The following is a 21,023-nucleotide window of genomic DNA, read 5'->3' as shown; positions in this document are numbered from 1 at the left end:
ATCTCCTGCTGATTTTAAAGGGGTTGGGAGTTTGTCCAAAATATTTTCTTTACTATACAATGGTGGTGATTTGGGGATATATATATGTACAATGTAGGAATTCCAGTTGCTGTTACAGTGTTAATATTGCTGTATCGTGAAATACCTCTGTGTATTCACCCACGCTAACAACTTCTAGCACATATTCACCAGAACAGGGACTGTAGAGAGAGCTTAGCTTCGAGGACCAGCAACAGATGTGCTAAAAAGATAACTAGATCTGAAAGAACCAAATACTTCCTACTGCTGTGGAAGGGATATGGAGGGTCGAAGTTCCCCAAGCAGAGCAGAAGGACAAGTGAGTCAAAGAAGGGTTGTAAAAAGGAGTCCCAAAAGAAATGAATGGGGAAGCTTCACAGAAATGCACAGGTGTAGAGGGAATGATACAGGAGTCCACGTAGGGCCTGATGTAGCTGTGGCCCCAACCAAGGTCAGAGAAAGTATGCTGAACTGACTTTCCACTGCGGTTCAGAAGACAAAACATATGCCAGAAAGAAGGATCTTGAACTGCCCCCGAGGACCTGATCCCAGACTATAGTATGTCCCATAGCATTGGAGAAACTGAAGCAACGGAATTGAATACAGGGTTTATGTTTGGCTAGATCTTTGTGTTTCTCAAATTGTTAAGCAAAGAGCAGCAGTGGTTTCAGGCAGGCTGTGTAGCATCTGTGTGCGCGAGCACGTGTGCATATGTGTGCACGTTCTCTCATTGTGTTGTAGCCCTAGAGTTAAAATGTAGCTCACATACCCACATGTCTGTGGTTCTGGGAGAGGGTAGTATGTGGCTGTCCGAGGGGACAGCATTAGGTCCGAGGGATGGCACTTGGACCACAGGTTCCAGCTCTTAGGATGGGTTGTTAGAGGATCTGCGTTTCAGGAATATTCCTAGAGGCGATAAGGCAGGCACAGTGCCTGGGCTATGTGCAGATTCTGCACAGCCAAGCGGACTGAGACCTGACACGGCATCTGGTGAACGTCCAAGCAGGAGGAGCACAACCAACTTTGCGGAGCCCGTCTTTTAAATTCTTTGCTCTTGTTTCATTCAAAAGCTTTGTCTGCATCAAATTCCACATTTTGGGCCAGAGTTTTGAAGAGCTTTACTGCTTGGATTTGCACAGCAAATTAAGTTGCAGTTTCTTTCGCAATTGTACATAGACACTAAAAGCCCAATTTATATTTCCCAGTGGACACTGACAACTTTCCTGAAACTATCAATATTTTCTTTGTCTGGATTTCTTTAACCGTTTCCAGTTGCAATAGCTTTGTAATTCTTGCTTCACCTGGGAATTGTGGATTGCACTGTGAATAGCTTGGGGAGGATATTTCTGTCACATGTTCATGTACTACATGATTTTTTAATGAGTTATAAACTACTAGTAGTCAGCCAAGTATCTGCTTTTCCAAAGGGTTACACCTGTTATGTCTTTCACTGGCAGAAGTGCTGGCTTTTATTTTGTTGGTATATTTTCTGAGCAATATGCAATGGGCCACTGTCCAGAAAGAGCAGCACAACCACCGTTAGCATTCAGTTTCCATACTATTCCACAGATATAACTTGGAAAGGAGAAGCAAATATATATTAGCTTTAGCCATTATTAATGTTGTTCTAATCTTTGAAACACATTTAAATTTGAGGCAGCTGTAAAGCAAACCATTTCATCTTCTCTCAGAAACAGAACATTCAGGTGAAAATGACTCCCTATAGTCTTAACTAAACACATATTTTGACTATCTGGAGCTGAAGACTGGCTAATTTTTTTTACACGTGGGTCATGTTAGGCATCTCTCTATGTTTATTCATGTTTCCTGACTTTCAGAGGGGAGGAATAGGTAAAGGAAAACCTAGGAACATCATCGCAGTGAAAGTCGTTCTTATTTCAAGGTCTAACGCTTTACAGCCAACGGGACACGTCTCTAAAAGGCTGTTGTAATTGAAAACCGTGATGGTGCTTTTAAAATTTTCACTCCGTGTTTTCAAATCAGAGTGCCAGAAGTCAAGGGCTGAAGGCCATGCTTAAGTACCTGTAGAGAAGTGTCCTGATTTTCAAAAAGGTCGCACTGCCAGAAAACCCATTGAGGTCAATGGGAGCTCTAAGTGCTGAGAGTCTTTGACAAGCCGGTTTGGTGTGTGCATGGATATGAATTTAGCAGGCTAAACTTTGGCACCCAGGTGAAAAAATGTTGGTTGCCATTTCTAAAGCATGTTTTTTATTCTCTTTTTATAGGTTCAAGTAATATGCAAATCCCTCCCGTGAATGTAGTCAAAACATTATATCAGTATGTTCAGTGACAAAGCTGACAGTTGTTTAATGTTGTATTTTTACATTTGGATTAATGAGGTGTTGGCCATCAACTGTATGAAACTGTGAATGAAAATAATGTCTAATGAACGTTCTTCTCTCTCTACATTATCTAGCTCCTAGCATGGCCGGTAGATGCACCAGAGACTGTGACTGTGGTCACCATCGCTCCGGACTTTCATGGAGTTCACAGTGGCTGCATTACCAATTTGAAGAAATTCACAGCTTATTATACATCAGTCCTGTGTTTCACCACCCCAGGGGATGGACCACAGAGCACACCGCAGCTGCTGCACACTCTCGAAGACAGTGAGTACCACGGCCGCTCAGCTTTCAGGGAGCTGCAGTGCTTGAAGATTGTTCTGTTGGAAGTGATGGCTGAGATTTGCAAACCTGGGCATTTTATATTAAACTCCCAAATGTATCTATATGGCCAACATAAACATGACTTGATTATCAGAGACACTGAGCCACCAGCTGAAGTCAATGGGAGATAAAAGTGTCCAGCATTTTTGAAAATCAGTCTGGTCTCTTTAGGAGTTTAGATACCTGAATATGGCTTAAGGAGACTAATTTTAGCTGCCCCAATATGTCCCCCCCGCCCCAGTAAGTACTCTGCAAACATGTTTATTTGCATATTACAACGAGTTATACAATTAGCTTTTTTTGGCATGTTATAAGTATTAGAATCAGAACAATGCTGTAGCCTTTCAGACTGCCAAATTGGACTCAAATCTGTAGCAATAAATTAGGATGAGTTTGGTAAATCAGTGCTGCATTGAAAAAAAAAATCTATGCATCTTGCCCAGTCAGGCTCGTTTGAAGATGGTTGTTCAGGAGAAGCTTGGGGCCAACATGTCTAGCATGGCTTTGTTGCAGATCAAGATGAAATTGCAGTGGCAAAGTTGTGTGAAGGTGGCCTGGCCTGTCATCTGTTCACAATAATCTTGACTCCAAACAGTGCTTTTATTCTCTTTCCCCTCACTGAACACCATGGTTATATTTAAATGAGAAAAAAAGTGGTTAACAGACAGGCAAGTTTTTTAGGAATAATATTTTGCCGTTTGCGGTACCCAGTAAGTTATCATAGTTGTTGTTTCTGGAAAGACGAATCGGTTTGTGGACTGCGTGGTCATTCAAGAAGTAACATGCTAAAGACTGCCTAACTTGTCCACTGGGTGAATGTTGGAGGAAAAAGCCCATATAAAAAATGAAATAGTTATCCATGGATTTTCCTCCATGGTCTATCTTGTCCATATATTAGACCCTATGATGCCTTCTTTGCTCAAGGAGCAGATTTCCTGTGCCTAGAACATCTGTTTCTTAGCAGATCACTGAGACGGCATTATGATCATTAGAAATCTGTGGGGGCATCTACACGTGTGCTTTACTGAGGAGTTGACTCATTAGCTCTGCAGTAAAGTGTCACTGTCTACACATGCAGTGCTATTAGGCTGGAGTAAACTAATTAACTCTGCCATAGGTTAGTACTTCCTGACACAAGTACTGTCCAATGGCAGAGTTATTTAGTGCACTGCAATGCACATGTAGACACTAAATGGGGCTGGCTGGAAAACAAGAGCTACAGTGAGGGAGCTGCCTGCCAGCTAGCCCTGCACTGGAGCACCCTCATGCCCCATCCCATTCCTCCATAGCATGTTGACCTGGGGCAGAGCAGCTCTGGGCTGGTAGGCTGACTCCCTCGGCCCCTGCCAGCTGGGGCTGCGCTGCCCTGGCTCAGTGTGCTGCAGTCCCAGGCACACATGTAAATGTTGCACCCAGGAGCAGTGAACTCCAGCATGGATTTTACCAGAATTTATTCATGCACACTGATTTCATGTGTGGATGTACCCTGTGAGACAATAATCTAACCTCATAAGTGTTTACCCAATGATTAAAGCACAAAGACAAGAAGGAACAATTATTATATTTGCTTAACACTGTACAGATAGTATGAATTGTTTAAATACTGTTCAAAAAACAGTTTCCCTTTGTATTACCATAGCTTGAGAAAAAATAAGCAGTATCCTGGAGTCCTTCTGCATCCTGGATGTATCTTTGAGGAGGACGCACTGAATCAAAGGAGTGGCTCCAAGACTTAGTTTTTTTGAACTGTTGGGATTGTATTTCAGGGTTTACTGACCACAGCTGAATAGTGGACAAAATAAATCTACAATGTATGTAATCCTTCCAGACCTTTGCTAACAGATGGTTACTTTCTGCCTTTGTTTACAACGATTCTAGATTATTTTAAATAAAATCGGGTTGCCGATCATTTGTAGATCAAACATGCTCTGACAGCCAATGAGAGATGAGCTTTGGTGGCTCAGTGTAAACAATATTCTCTTTTTAAAATTTGACAATAACATTAATATTGGACTGCAAAGGCAGCACTTTGTGGGTGGGGAGATTACGCCCACTGCAGATATGCGCTCCTGAATGCTGAACCAGATTAGCAGCTCTTTGCATTGTGCATTGACTGCTGGATATTGCAGAACGGTCTCATAGGTTTCTCCTCGCTGGGACTGCAGAATTGCAGATGTGGCTGTAGCCAGCCTACTGGCAGGCTTGCTTTATTGTAGGTGGAGGAGAATAAGAAAGTAGACTAAAGTGAAGAGGAAACAAATATGAATTTGCAGCCCAGAAATTGCCAACTGATGTCAGTGGAGCTAGAGGACAGCAGACTCGGGCAAGGATCCAGGTAAAAGGAGCACTGTGAATATAAAGTGAGCAAAAACTTCCCTTTCCAGTGCATCACTTGGAGAGAGAACAGCCGTTGGATCAGAAACCAGCCAGGGCGACTTCCTTGAAGATCAAAATTGAGGGAGGAGGGCACATTTTTGACAGTCGTTCCATTTTATACTCTTTCATTGTACACCAGGGAACTGAAATTTTTAGGAGCTCTTGAGCTATGCCATAAAGATACATTCAAAGTTTTACACAGTTCTACACATTTCACAGAAGATCATTGCCATCATGCTTGGCAGTTTTTCGATTTGTTTGAAGAGAGTTTATCCAAGCACTGGCTGCATCAGTCTGACCTTGGTTTGATCGTGCAAAGTTAAAAGTCCTTGCCTAAGTGAGTGTGCGGCCTGTGCTGCTCTTGCAGACAAAAGACGTGATCACTCTTTGCAAAGGCACGAGGAAAGCAGTAGGCTGCCTGATAGGGTTGAGGGAGAACAAGAAATGCAATTGCTTTTCAGGATCGAGCCAGCTTGATTGTTCTAATTAGATTAGATCAAGAAGAGAGGCTGAGAACAAGTTCTGTGTAAATCTCCTGCTGCCAGTCTATACTGCTTTGCCCAGTCAGGATGAGGACTGGATAAAATAATTTATGTGATGATAGCCAGAGTGATTCTAAACACCTTGCATCTCCCCTCCTCCCTGCAGCTCTTACTGATATTTCCTGCAGGTTTCCATTGGCTTCAGCTCAGTGTTTTATTTCTTCAGCCCTAACCTTGCCATTTGAATCAGATCAAAAGTTAGTGGGATTCTCCTGTTAACAGATTTCCCATTCTGATTGCCAGAGCCAGGAGCTGTGGGACACCTGAGCTTCACTGAGATTCTGGACACGTCTCTCAAGGTCAGCTGGCAAGAACCTGTAGAGAAAAATGGCATCATTACAGGCAAGTATCATCTGTTATCCTTTTGGGGGAAAAATGTGTAGGGGGAATGTATCGTTGCAGTGCAAAAATGACTGGATAATAGAGCATTTAGGAGAAGCGCCTACTGAGAATGCAGGCTTCTTTCTTCCTCTTTAGGGTAATTGAAATGTCAGCTGGGGCATATTACGGAAGGTACAGGTCCAATTACTACCAGCCCATGATTGTGGCCACTGAAGATGCAGCCTGTATTAGAAATCAACTCCCCACTGGGTCTTCAAGCTTGTTAAATCACCCGTTAGCTCCACCTGTGTTACTAGATTTCTGAAACTTTTGAGACTACGTTTGATCCTTGTGCCAAAGGTCAGGATTTCCAGATGCCAGATTTACAACTGCAAAATCCTGATTGGCAGCACTAAAAGGTTACAACTAAGACCAAAAAACAAGTTAGCCAAGCCCTTCATCTACAGACTTGCCTTCTGGTTTGACAGAAATATTTGACTGTCTTTGAATGTGGACCGCGCCGTGATAACAACACAGCTTCCCACTGCGGGCTCTTTCCTGAGCATTCCTCTTGACCTTTCCTCGCCATGTATTCATATACTGTGTGTCAACCTGGTTGAAACATCAGGCACACATTTTTGTTCAGGATAATTCATGCTTGACAATGTTCCTGCTACTTATCTACAAAAGGCCAAGTTCTATTCCAACTATTAGGAGTATAAATAGACTCCCTCCTCGAGTCCTTGATATATGGTTAATACAAAAGGTGTGTGGGTCCTCCTCCTCACTGCTGTGTGACTCATTCTTATGGACGTCTGTATCACAAAAGTGGATGCATTAGTGGACTTGAACAGGGTCTAATACAATTGCACTTCACTGCCTAAGTCTGCTTAAACATCGTAAGTGGAAGAAAGTCTGGCACAAGGAGACCCCGTTGCCTGCAGATGGAAAGTATTAGAGACATGTAAAATGTGCAGTGGCTCTGTGCAGAGGAGGGAAGTTGTTTCATGCAACAGTCTGAGATTTCAAAGGCTGTTTTCCTTCTGAACTGGACAATTTACCCCCAACCCCTCACTCCCCTCCACATGTCAAAATTCTGTTCAAAGTAAAATTGGGCGGGGGGGAGAGATCATTTAGGGTTATTTGAGAAAATTGCCAAGGGTTCTGTTCGTTTTCAAAATTGTTATTGGAAAATGGAAAATTAAACCATTTTGTTCTAAAAATAATGAGTCCGTATATTTGACTCATTGCCAAGGGTTTTTCCGGTTCCACTCTGAAATAAAATTCTTGTGAAACCGAAACAATTACACAAACCATTTTGACTCAGAGATAACTGCTTATTCTAACAGCATCTGGAACCAGCAATGTTTTCCAATCAACTCAAGCATGCAGCATGTCTGCATGAGCCTCCCATGCTGTCTCTGTCTCCGTGCACATCACATACCTGTTCCTTTGTACTGAAGTAACTTTCCTGAAATATTGCTCTCTGCATTGATTTCAGTGGTTTGGGTATGAAAATTGATGGCTTTGGATGGCAGAAGTATATAGACTCAGTAAATCTTTAAAGCTGGGTGCCTAAATGGAAGCACCTGGTTTCATATTTAGACACCTAAAGGAGTGGCATTTAGAAATGCTGAGTGCCAGCAGCTGCCACTGAAGTCACAAGGATCTGTAAAGACTTGGTATCTCTTAATAGGTGGGCAGTTATTTAGGGAGCAAATATGATTTTAGGTGGTTACTTTGAGGCCTAAAGTTTCAAAAGCTTGGGCTAGGATGTTAACTTAGATGTTAGATATTAACTTAAGTATTACCTTCAATATTTACTACTTTAAAAGGTAGATGGATTTGCCTAAAGTATAAAAGTGACATTTGTAAACAAATCGTTTAGCCTGTGATTTATAACTGTAACCACATCGTCTCTCAAAGTGTTGGGCACTTGAGCTGACTTGTGGCCGTGTTCATTATATCTAATTCACCCAGTCCCTTCAAATGGACATCAGAGTCTTCCTTAGATCCTGTCAAGCTCATTTCTGTTGTATCGTGGGTCCGGTTAAAGTGTTGCCCTCTTCTAACCGGCAAGTAGTTGCATGTTTGATATTGAGACAGGAGTGATTTTTTTGGTGATCTAGTCTAGGCTATGACATTTTCAGTACTCCCATCACTTTAATATCTAGTCCTAGCATCTGGACTCTGCGAAGTTTGTAAAAATATTCTGGGTTTTTTCAGAATGAAAAATTCTGTGCAAATACAGAATTGTTATTATTATTACTCTTATTACTATTATTATTATTAAATGCTTTCAGTGTTGCTCTGATAATACCTTCAGGTTAACACTGCAATTAGCAATCCACAGAGCAAATCACAGTACATTTGCTACTGCAGAACTGGTCTGATAGGGACAGGCTGCCATCTCTCAGAATGACTTGGAACACGATGGGCTATTTCGTACACGGGGTAAATTGTTTTAGAAAGCCCGAACTCAGAAAGCCCTATTGTTTATGAGGGAATACAGACATAGGAAAAACATGCCAGGCAAGGTTTATAAGAAAGAAAAAGTTCCCCCTTACATTGCATTAGAGCTGGGAGAAAGGGGCAGCAAAATCATTCATTTCTCTGAATAGCCCAAGGCTTTATAAAATGCTGCTTGGAGATGTAAGAGTGCTTAGGAAGGCACTACTCCATCGCTTCTGCTCATTGGTATCATTTACTGTGAGTTTTTCTTAATTCTGGCTCCCGGAAGGCGAGCGAGGCGGGGAGGGGGTTGCCAGGCAGGCAGCCCGCGCTGGTAAATTGCCCATTGCTCTCATTGTACGTTTCAGTATCTTCCTCTCTCTCTCGGTAAACTCTGATTTATGAGGGCCTGGATGTAGACGGACAGTTTGTGATTGGATGTACTGCTCTCATGTAGAGAATTTACTCCAGATCAACAGAAAATTATTTCTGAAACTCCTCCGGTCGTTAGTTTCAGTTAGACGGCGTTTTATGGAGACGGTGCAATGCCAAAGCATAAGGGAAGCTTCTATGGCACCTTTCCTCCCCTGGCTGTTACTCGGGCCAGATGAAACATGCTCTGCCCAGGCCGGTTGGAGTACCCGGCGCGCATCCCTGGCACAGACTCTGCCTGTAAAACAGAGCATTTTTACTCGCCACATGTCCCTAAGTTCTGTCCATCTGTCGGTCATCGAGGCTGAAGTGCTACTTGGGCTCTGCCGCTGGACTTCCTTTCCTTTCAGCATTGTTTTTATTTTATTTTGTCTTTGCTGATTTCATTAGGCTTTATTAATGTGCATTTTGTGCATATGTAGGGGTTTTTTTTGTGGTTTTCATCTTCAAAAGGATACATGTAGATTGTTTTATTATTGGAATGGAACTATCCACATTAAACACTTCGTCTCTGTTCCTGCTCCAGACTGGCACTGCAGACGATAAATCTTGATGTACTTTCCCTAGCAAATGTTTGGGTTTTTTTCCCCCGGTAAATAAAAGCATGGACAGTATGTGCCGAACATGCAACAAACTGGGTCTCTCTGCACGTGGAAAGTAGATTATGGAGCAGTGCTGTAGCAAAGTATGCAATGTTATGAGGTGAATCACCATGTTTCGGTGACAAACCAATGCTTTTCAAATTGGGAATGAAAATTTCAGATTTTAGGACACCTGGAGGTGTGGTTGTTACTTCTGGAAGCAAAACTGGAGAGCATTGCAAATCCCTTATTCATCTTTTATCTTTAAAAAAAAAAGAAGCTTTGTGTGTTTTAGCTTGCTTTGTGTGTTTTGGGGGAAAAAAAAGCCTCCCTTATTGCGCACAACCTGAATAAGGGTATGGACAGCCGTTTCTTTGTCGAGCTGCAAAGCCTCTCAGCACGTAGGCTGAATGGCTGTCCGCTTACTTCTGGTAGAGCTACAGGAGCATATTTAATGCTACAAATATAACACCTGTCCGTGGCCAAAGAAGGGAAAGGAATTCAACCTGTCCCACAACTCATGGGCAGACTATACGGCTGCTGTGCAGCTCCTTTCCAGCTCCCATCCCAGCTGTGACTAAACCTTTGGCAGTCTCTAGGCTGGAAATATGGCCAGTGTTTTATGCCCTCACTTCAGTGTTTTTGAATCAGAGGATCCTGCCCGGGTGCTGTGCGATTGACTCTGCCCCACCAGTCCATGCATCTTTGCTGGGACCCAACAGTGTGAAGAGCCTTGATGCAGTCTTGTTCCCTTGGCCCTTCACCCTTTGTCTATTTGGCAACAGATGCCTTCGGACTGAATCCAAAATTTAGCGCTCACCAGTGCTATAGAAAAATGACCTGTCAAGGAATAACAATTAACTCTTCACAAACATTATTGAACCCCCTCCACAACACTTCAGAGTTGTAGGGAAGTGAGGGATTTAATTGAATTAATTCCTATTTTCCAGATGGTGAATCTCAGGCACTTAAGTGACCTGGGATAAGCCATTTAGGAATTCCTGGTTTCTGTTGCAGAGCTCGGTGCCTGAAGTCACACTTCCTCATTGAAGGAAACACTTCTCATTAAAATCACAGGACATTTTACTATTTAAATTATAAAATCGCCTTGTTATGGAAAATAGTGGTAGTTGTCTGAGTTCATCATGGGGAGGTTATGCTGAAGCGTGTGCCGTTATGGATGGCTTTCCTCTACCAGATTGATTTGTGCACAGTACAGTCAGCGGGGTTTCATTCTTGTACTCAGTTTGAAATCGCCTCCACTTCATTTGACTTCAGAAGCTCCACGTCCTTTCTTGCCCCGCTCCAAATCACAGGGGAAGCAACAACCAAGCAGACTTTTCTGACAGGGTATCTGGAGCCTGACGCAGTGAGGTTCAAATTAGGGAAAATCAGGTAACTGTTAAGAGTCATAGACATCATAGAAAATTAAGGTTGGACAGGGTCTCAGGAGGTCATCCAGTCCACCCCCTGCGCAGTGTTCAGACAAGAACAAGCAAATTCAGAGGCAGAAGCAAGCCAAGAGCCGTTGGAAAGGTTGTGGAAGGGAAATGGCTATAATAAAAGAGGTAAGAAAGGAAGGATTTAACAGGTTGGTTACAACAGAAGCATGTGATGGAGGCTCTCAGGACTTGTACAGATTAGGACAGTAGATAGGCTACACCAGGCTGTAGGAGAGAGGATAATGGCTCATTAAGCAGAAGAGGTGTATTGGGGGTGGGGGAGGAGAGAGTGAGGGAGAGCAGAGACCTTTTAGGTCCTGCAAGATTTCTTGTGTTCCTGCCAGGTCACTATAATCTGATTCGCAAGTATTCCTAGATCCTTGGCAATGAAAAGGGCCTCAGCCTAGAAAGGAAGTAGCTCAGCCAGGCGTGGAGATTTTTCACTCCTTGCTGGTGAGATCGTTTTGTGCTCAAAGAATGGTTTCCAGTGTTTCCTCTGATTTATTTTATAGCGTTCATAAATTGACATCCTACCCTTCAGAGAGAGAGAGAGATTATTCCCAAGGTTCCCAAACCTTTTCATAGTGTGCACTATATATTGATAGAAAAGCTCTTCCCCGGACACCACTTTCCCTCCCTCTTTCAATTTTATGGTCATGTGATGTCTTAGTAGCATCTACAGGAACTGCTCGGAGGGTAAAATAGTATTTGAGAGGTTCTTAGGTATTTTTAAATGACTTTATATCAATATGTGCCTTTTTTCCCTTCTCTAAAAAGTTACCCACGCTCGGGTTGAGGCAGTAATATGTGACAAGCCAAGCCAGCTCTCTAGTGAACCTCTGAATTATTGAATAATGGTAAAATAGGAAGGAAAAACAGACAAGCCTATTGTTACAGCTCCCTGACTTGTGTGTAATTGTTTTCTAGGCTACCAGGTCTCCTGGGAGGTGTACGGCAGGAATGAATCGCGTCTTGCTCGCACACTAGTCAACACAACCCTCGAGTACAAAATTACTGGTCTGTCATCTCTAACCACCTACACGATTGAGGTGGCAGCTATGACTGGCAAAGGGACTGGTCTGGTCACCTCCTCTACCATCTCCTCTGGAGTGCCCCCAGGTTGGTAAACCTCCGGTGAAAAAGCAAAATATGTCAACTTGTCTCCTGCTGTCATTTCAAAAGAGACTGATCTCGGGTACAGTAACAACAGGGCTTTTATTTTTTAAGAACTGAGGTTCTGTACAACGTATTGTTATTCTAACATTAGCACAACAAATACTCATTGAAATGAATCATTCCTGCAAATACGAGGCTGCTTGAAACGCACAAAAAAGGCGATGGTAGAGATGGAGGAATGAGAGCAAAAGGTAATGAAATACTTTAGAGTACCTATTAAGTTGGAGGTTGGCAGTGCTCATTATTAAAATACTTTTGGGGAAAAAAATGGGTTGAGGTGCTCTTTAAAACAAAGATTTTCCATCTCTAAGTATTATAACTTACTTGCATGCACTGTAAGGTATTTGGAAAATGCAGATAAAAGCATGTTTTTTCGGAAGGAAAAAAGTGAGGAGTGTTGGTTTTAGAGATCTTACGGTAAATCCGTATCCCAGAGATAGCTAGAAAGGGATGGGGGTGGGAAATGACAGTTTTCATTGAAATACAGAAAGCCATCAAGAAGAAAGGTGGTCTGAAATGCAGCCATTCTGATTGATTTTATACTGCCTTGGAGGTGCTTAGAAAATGTGGCCCTGGGAGCCATAAAACTACTGAAGCTTCCACCTGAGCAGAGAAATGGAAAGAAATCTGGGGCAAAAGAAACGAACAGAATTGTAAAACAATTGATTAATATATTGACTTCCTGCCTCGGATAATTGCTATTTTTCTGTTTAAACAATTGTTCTTTTAATTGTTTTAGTTAGTGTTTTTATTCTCCTTGAAAACATTTTCAAATCGCCCTTGTTCCACTTACACATGAAAGAGGGCAGCCGAAATACATAACAATAAGTGCATTCAAACCAGTCCAAACAAAGAGACAGCTCCCTACAGCGGAGCAGATACCGGTATGTTCCTGATGAAGAGTAGTCAGACTTTTTCAGGGATGTCAGGTCCATGCGCTGTTGTGTACATAGGATCATAGGGCTGGAAGGGACCTCACGAGGTATAGTCCAGCCCCTTGTTCCAGGCAGGTTCATCCCTGACTAATCCATCCCAGCCAAGTGCCTGTCTAACCTGCTTTTGAAAGCTTCCAGGCATGGAGAATCCACAACTTCTCTAAGTAGCCTTACTCCTTTGCCACTCCTGAACATAGCTGGATAAGGATTACATCCCATTTTGGCAAGTTTATTGAGCAAGCTTCCTGTGAGCAGGGCCGTCCCCCGGGTATGGCGAATTGGGGCGACTGTCCCAGGCCCTGTGCTTTGTGGGGGTCCCACGGAGCCAGGCGGAGCAGCTGCGGCCCCTTCCGTGGGGCCCGCCTGGTGCTGGTGGCTCCTCCCCGTGCCATGGAAGAAGTATGAAGACTCCCCCACACTGGGCACGGGGAGACCCCAGCCCATGCCCTGCCTTTGTGGGAGTCCCACGGGCCCCATGTGGTGTTAAGGGGGCCCCGCACAGGCTGACTTGCCACGGGCCCTGCACCTCCCTAGGGTCGACCCTGCCGGCGAGCATCATGTGGGAATGAAGGAACAGATTTTCTTGCATCCTAAGCATGTAGATCAGAGAAGGCTCCTTTTTAATTCTTCATGCTTGCATGGTGCTGCATTACACATGAGTGCTGATTACAATACAGGCACTTCGCACTTGTTAGCTGTGGGTGGGGTGGAGTTTCTGTGCTGCTCAAAATTCAGTCTGCATCCATGTAGCTTCCTCCCTGGAATCTGGTTTTTGATAATTCAGATAAGAAAACATTATAAAACTCAGTCTAAACTTTCGCTGCAATCCTGTGTCTCAGACCTCTTTCTCCTGTCTAAAACACGCCTCCCCATCTCCCAAAATGTATTTAGGAAGTCTCATTGCTATGCAGAATCAGCAGAAATTGCTGAGAATTTTCCTTAGAGCTACCAACATTTGCTAATGGGTTCGGTCCTGCCATCATATCACAAGAACCTCCCTCCCAGCATCTGTCTTTTACTTTCATTAATATATGCAATCTCCATACACTGTAGGTAGCTTACCTCTTCACAGGTAAGCTAACAGATGCACAGATAGACCTTGCTTAAGGTCACATAGTCATTCAGTAGCATGGGGGTGTCAGTCATCCAGCCTCCAGCCTCCAGTGCTGGCCCCACGTGGGGCTAATCTGAGACATGTTCCCCCTCCCCACCCAGCCACATGCCAGATCCAGTGCCTGTAGTGCCCACTCTGGCCAGTCCAGGACTGTGCACATGTGGTGCCCACTCTGCTTGGTCTGGGATGCAAGTTGCACATAGCACTCTGTTCAGTCAGTCCAGGTGGGCATCATATGCAGCATGGGGCCTGGACTGGGCATTGCATGCACTGGATCTGGCATGTGGAGGAGCAGGCTCTGTGGGTTTCCCGCATGCCAGATCCAGTACCCGCTCTAGCCAGTTCGTGACTGCACTGCATGCAGCACTCAGTCCAGCCAGTCTGGAACCCACACTGCATGTTGTGTCCACCCTGGATTGGCTGGAGCAAGTGCTGCATGTGGCTCAAGTTCTGATCCAGCCAGAGCAGGTGCACAGGGCTGGATCCAGAACTTGGTGGGGAAGGGGGCCCAGAGGCCCAATGTGGCCCATGAGCTGACTTCATGCCATTCTTCCGGCCCATGGATCAGTCCTGGGCCACTCACCAGGGCCAGATGGGTTTGACAGCCCAGCACTAACTGGAAAGGGCAATCTGGTTTCCTGACTGTAAGCATCAAGCTGCGCCTCTTGATCGTATGTGAACTGCTTGTTGTGATTCTAAATGAGATGCTCGAAGCAGGGACCCATCGTTTCTATCTCCTCTGCAGACAGTACTGTGCATGTATATATTGCAAGATAAATAAAAGCCCCATATTTAACTGTGTTTGTCTATGGGGAAAAAGACACTGGGCATGCCTACAGATGCATTTAAGCGCGCCTAAATTTAATGCGCATTAGCTTAATGCTAAGTAAGCGGGTTTAGGCAGGCATCTGTCTACACATGTAGGTGTTAAAGTGCATTAATGCTGTGTATGGACTGACTTGGGACTAAAACATTAATGCTGTGTATGGACTGACTTGGGACACACGCAGCGTTAATGTGCTTTAGCACATCTACATGTTCATTAATACACTTTAACTATTAGCGCTGAAATTTGATACCTGCATTTGCAGGTGTCAGATTTAGATGAAAATAGTAGACCTATGCAAAGCAGCTAGTATTTGCTTCGGATTCGGATTTGGCCGATTCAAGGGACAGTGATTTGATTCGGTGATTCGAATCACTGCCCCAAATCGATTCGGCCGAATCTGATTTGGAGATTCAGCTCTTGTCGAATTGCCTAATTGCCCAGGCCAGGCCCATCCCCCGCCCACCCCAGCTCCTGGCACTTTGGAAAAGAAAAGGCCCGACTCACCAGGTGCTGCCAGGTAGGGGGCAGTCCCCACTGCCCCACTCTGGATGAGCCCTCCAACACCCCCGCCCCACTCCCCCAGCCAACCTCATGGCTGCCCTGCCTGCCGCCCTTTAAGAAAAAAAATTCAAGAAAAAACCCTGGACTCACCGTTCCTGCTGGTGGGGGGTGATCCCCGCTGCCCCCCACTGCCCCACGCCATGGGGGGGCTCTGTACGAGCCCCTCAAAGCCCTGAGGCCACAGAAGGAGCGATGAGTCCCAGGGCTTTTCTTGTTTTGGTTTTTTTTCCTTAAAGGGCCAGAGCTGGGGTGGGCAGGACAGCCATGGGGGGCTGGGACAGTCAGGTGGGGCATGGCAGGGGGCTTGTGCAGAGTCCCCCAGGATGGCAGGGGCCCCCCCATGGTCCCCTGCCCCTAGTACTTACCTGCTCGGAGTCAGCTGCAGCTCCCTGCTCCAGCCACCAGGGACTGCCCGAATCATCAAAGCTCTCTGAATCTTTTCCGAAGATTCAGAGAGGTTTGAATTGATTTGGACCTTTTAATTGATCCCCTGATTCGCTTCAGATTCAGAGATTCGGCCACCGAATTGGACCGAATCTCCTCCGAATCGAATCATCTCCCGAAGCTTCACACAGCCCTAGCAAATAACCTAAATTTGCCATTTTTAATGCGTATTAAGGGTGCGCATGTGTAGATGTTAATTTAGGCTAATGCACATTAAAGCATCACATGTAAACATACCTACTGACTCAAGTTTAGGTGACCCCATACTAACTGCCAAGATACTGCCATGTAGATTTGTGCCTCAAACCCAAAGTATTTCTACACTTCCTTAATGTACATTTCAATTTCTCTAGAACTTCCTGGAGCCCCATCCAATCTAGTGATTTCCAACATCAGTCCTCGTTCGGCCACACTTCAGTTCCGGCCCGGCTACGATGGCAAAACCTCGACCTCTAAATGGATAGTGGAAGGGCAGGTACGTACCCGACAAAAATCCGTTGATGAGCTTCCACCTCAGTAATAAACCACTCAGGTTTTGCACTGTTATTTGGACTGAATTTTTGATCAACTGCAGATCATGGGCAAATGACCTGTGGACTAATTACTCTACTTGGGACAGAAAGCAGAGGCTGAAACACAAGAGCATTCAGAAAGATAAGTGAACAAATCACACTGCTGAGACAGAGGAAGAGAAGGATCTGTGTATATTAACTTGTGTTCACAAGGCAAAAGAGAAAAATAATAAAGGGATCTAGGGAGCAAACTGAAGGTTTTATTATGTGGTTCCAAAGATACATAACATAATAACGGAGGTTCCATCCTTTCAATAATTCACACAGGTTTTTGGAAGGGGCGTTTGCGTCTTCAGGAGAATGTAAAAGAGAACATAAACTAAACAAAATCACTGTAGTTGAAGTCCAGATTTTTCAAAACATTTTAGTTAGAGAAACCTAAATTCAGTTTCCAAATCAGGTGCAACACCTGTGGTTATTAGCTTATCAGTCACAACAGAAAAGTCCAGGCTGAATTGCCTTATACAGTATACTCCCCATTGTTCGTGAGATTGAGTATACTTCCGTTATCTCATAATGAAATGTAACAAAGGTTCCCCATCCAGGTCTTTAGATATGAATAGGATGAATTCTCTTCTTCATTTAGTTTTAAACAGTATCCCTCTTTGTTTCTGTCATTATGCCGAGGAGGAAATATACATTCCTCATTTGTTCTCCTGACAGATGAGTTGTGCTTCTTCCTTTCCACCCACAGATCTTTATAAATAATATAATCTGTTTCTAAGACCAAATGCTGGACTTTTTAAATCAGAATCACTCCTGTAGACACGTTGATACAGTTGCTTCACTTGGTAATGATATTGTCAAGAACAAGTTGGTACATTCTGTACCATTTACATGGACGTGATTGCATATGACAGAATTGAAATCCTGGAAGGCAGTGGATTGGCACCTCCTGAACAGCATCTTTTTTCCCCCAAGAGTGTCATATTGATACTGATGGGAGCTTGTTAATCCTGGAACTGCAGGAAATACATGATATCACCAAACTGTACCTGCTATAAATACAGACCTGAATGACTTAAACCAGAGGAGGTGCTGGAGTTGGATGAAACAAAAGGACTAGTGGATCCACTAAAATGCAGATCAAACAACTGTTGTCCCCCGTGGAAGAGAAGCATAGCAAGAGTAACCTCGTGCTGCTGTGCAGTTGGGGAAGATTTCCTTCTCCTGTGCTCAGAGTCCCTCCTCTTGCACCACATTCAACTACTTGCTTTGAGCATTGGAGGTGGCGGGGTGCCCATAAAGACTTGAAAACTCTAGGCTCAAGCAGTTAGCCAAAATTCAGTCCCCTAGGGGTCATTCAGGTTAGATGCAGAAATGATGCTCAAGAAGGTGTCTTTGAGGAACCGCTGTTTATTTAAGACTATACAAAGTCCTGTGCCCTGGATCACAGCTGGAGAGTTTCTTCGCTCACAGCATCAAGCCCCTTTCAACCGACACTCAGCCCTAAAGCGCTGTCCGTGTTTTTTTCCGTGTTCCACCCACCATGTTTCTGGGCCTGGATCCAGTACTTCCTTGCTGCTTTCGTTCTCTACTTCTGTGGTCCTCCTGGCTCTTTCACAGATGCACAAGTTGTCACAAGCTAATAGCCAACAAAACACCTCCACAAAGATGTGCTTTTCATGTTCTGGGCAGAGACACGTGCCGCTTTTGGGATGAAGGCCACTATTATGTCAGCCATCTGGTTGCCTTAAGGCACTTAACTGTTTCTTACAACTATATTAAAGGAAGAATAGTGATTAAACCCAACTTGTAATACCGCGGTACTATCAAAAAGCCAACCTAGAAGTTATTTTTCATATTTTTCATCCCATCACTGATCCACCTTTCGTTTTTGATAGCGCTGTATTTATGGACCCAGGCAGTTTTAATTCCAGCATTCTATTAAAAAATCCAACACAGCAAGGGATGTTTTCTGTCTGAGATTTATCATTCATGATTTACCAAAGGAACAGTTCCAGTCACTGGCACATCTGCTGAAAACCCGGGCTACACTGGTGCCGTGACATGGAAACAATTGCTGCTTTAAAAATAGAAATCACTGGTCCGAGCAAGACTTTTTCGTTATTAGCTGCCTCTGGCTTTGTATGAGCTGAGCACAGCTCCTCCTTGCTTCCCATGTTGTGGTGTTTGACTTTTCAGGGGCTCAGATTTCAGGCAGTGTTTTTCCTCCATCCTCTCTTTGCGAATGCATATAGACACTGCCAATGGTGTGCAGGTCTGAAGTTAGTCCTGTGTTTTACCAGCTCTAGTCAAACTTGGGCATCTGATTTTGGACAAAGCAAAAGGTGCTTTGAAGTGTCGTTGTTTTAACATCGTGAGGACAGTAATATCTGTTGTACCAGAACTGTTGAGTTGCATTCCTCAGAATAAAATTAAAAACCACTCGATGTTTGTTAGTGCATCATAGCAATATAGTAGCTGCTGTAGCTACAAAGGTATTTAGAGTATTGTAAAGCCCCATTGCAAAGGGAATGGATGATTCTGACTGGAGATTGGAGAGCAAGGATTACACCCATGTCTACATGAGTCAGGAAGTCTTTGACCGTAACCCTTTCCAAAACTGTGGAGCAGCACAGGGAATAGCCTCCATTGGCCGGCAGGTTGAAGAAAACATGCTGTATTTTATAAAGAACTAATATAGCTTGCTTTTTCCCTGGAAAAGCAGGGGAACTAAGTCATAATCACCACATGTGGCAACACCAAATGCACTGTCCCTTCTTGCAGACTTATGGCAAAGCATGCTTAAGTCCTCACACGTGGACCTGCCTGCAGCAGAAATTATTTTTTTTATTTTTTCCTATATTGAGGAAATATATTGGTTGAGTCTTACCAGTTCCAGGATGCATTCAACTCAGTGTTGGATGAGTGACATTTTTAATGTCTGAAAGCTCATGAATTTTTGAGATTCATGAGCCACTCCTAATTTCCCCCAGTGAATGAGAGAGCAGAATCTGTCCCTTTTATTCTGCTTCCAGCAGGTACTTAGATATTGCACCATAAAATCTCTTTGCATTGTTTTGATCATAAAGATGCCTTATAGACTTCTGAAGAGGTATATTAAAAGATATTTAATGCTAATTTTTCTCCATTCTATACAGGTAGGCCCATAGTACTAAAACAAACTGAATTTTCAAACTTTGGAGTGCCCCCCCCCCCCCCCCCCCAAAAAAAAAGCAGTAGTGGCATTTAAAAGTATGCGTAAAATATCTTTCCTATAAAATATGTGTCATAATCAAGATGGAGAAGGGCATGTGAGGGCTGTGAAGGTTTTATTGATGCTTTTTTAGAGTGACCTGCTCTAATGTTCACGTGGATTTGCCACTCACAAGTACGCAGTCATCCTAAACTCCTGTCCATAAATCCCTATATATTACTACACACCATTCTGTGCTCCCAGATATATTCTGTACATCCTATATAAATCGTATGCACGCTGCAGACTTTTTTGGCAGCCTACAACCAAAAATACATTTTTGGATCCTTGCAGTTGTTCACTGTTATTTCATAAGCAAGTCTTTCCAGGCTACAATCCAGTTTCATTGTATTCTCTTCTCTTGAATTTCCTGGATCTCTGACAAGAGTCATGTGTAAGTGGCACAATCACAAAGGTGTTGTAGCGGGTATTTTGTCCACCACTTCAAAAGTTTCAGGCACTGATTCTGGAGTTACATTACCATCTGGTGGCATCAATCATGCTGTCATATTGTGAGTAAAAGACTTGCAGCAAGGTATAAAGTCTCTTGGGGAGAAGTGTTGCAGGGTCTCAGAACAGTTGGTGTACATATTACATGTGCTGAGATTTCGAGAGCTCACTTAAAAGCTTGTACTGATTTGAGAGTCTTTTCCTAAATATGCTATGAAGGATATTGGCAAAACTGGAGAAAAAGATTTCCAACCCAGCAGACTCTTTAAAGTGCCATCACTATATTTAGATACAATAACTGAGCTTGGAATGAAATGGTAACTTTAAGCGTAGCTTTATCTCATTTCATGGGTTAAGTCAAAGCCTCAATGTCAATGGCACTATTAGGATTCATCCATTGTACAAGGTGCTTCTCTTGATGTTGTTTTCACTTTAGAGCTTGGCAAATAAAGTGCCTGAAACTCAGACAATTTTATGCTTTTGCCAATCTTTAAATCAAAAATGGCTGGATCAATTTAAACACTCTTTTGTAAGGAAAAAAAAGTGCATCCGGGCCGACAACCTACATACCAAATTTCATCCATGAGTGTTTTAAAAAGACAGAGTTATAAACCTCTCTAATGCAAACTTTAACAGACCCTGAACTACAGCAGAATTAATGCTGGGAGCCACTACATCACATAAAAACACTTTTCATTTACTATGGTTAATACTTGATGACCATTCGCAGGCTTAGAACCATTTCTGCCCTTCGTCTTGGTAGTTCTTGTAAAGGGGAAGAGGTAAAACGCCACTGCTTTTGCCTTCCACTATTTAATGACCATGTGCTGAAAATATTTCTCCTAAAAATTAGAAGTGTGACACCACCATGCTCCTCTATAGTGCTTTTCAGC

At 43.6% G+C, this 21,023-nt stretch overlaps 1 protein-coding gene across 1 annotated transcript in view; it reads left to right on the top strand.

Annotated features, from left to right (window-relative positions):
* SDK1 (sidekick cell adhesion molecule 1) overlaps positions 1-21,023 on the top strand; it is a 163,217-nt gene that overhangs the window by 26,297 nt on the left and 115,897 nt on the right. Inside the window, exons 6-9 of the mRNA XM_025204581.1 lie at positions 2,456-2,648; positions 5,867-5,965; positions 11,778-11,969; positions 16,263-16,384. Coding sequence (XP_025060366.1) covers positions 2,456-2,648; positions 5,867-5,965; positions 11,778-11,969; positions 16,263-16,384 — 606 coding nt within the window. The remainder of the gene's footprint in view (positions 1-2,455; positions 2,649-5,866; positions 5,966-11,777; positions 11,970-16,262; positions 16,385-21,023) is intronic.

This window comes from Alligator sinensis, unplaced genomic scaffold (assembly GCF_000455745.1).
Source record: "Alligator sinensis unplaced genomic scaffold, ASM45574v1 scaffold402_1, whole genome shotgun sequence".
Lineage (NCBI taxonomy): Eukaryota > Metazoa > Chordata > Crocodylia > Alligatoridae > Alligator > Alligator sinensis.
This window is presented reverse-complemented; position numbering and strand designations above follow the sequence as displayed.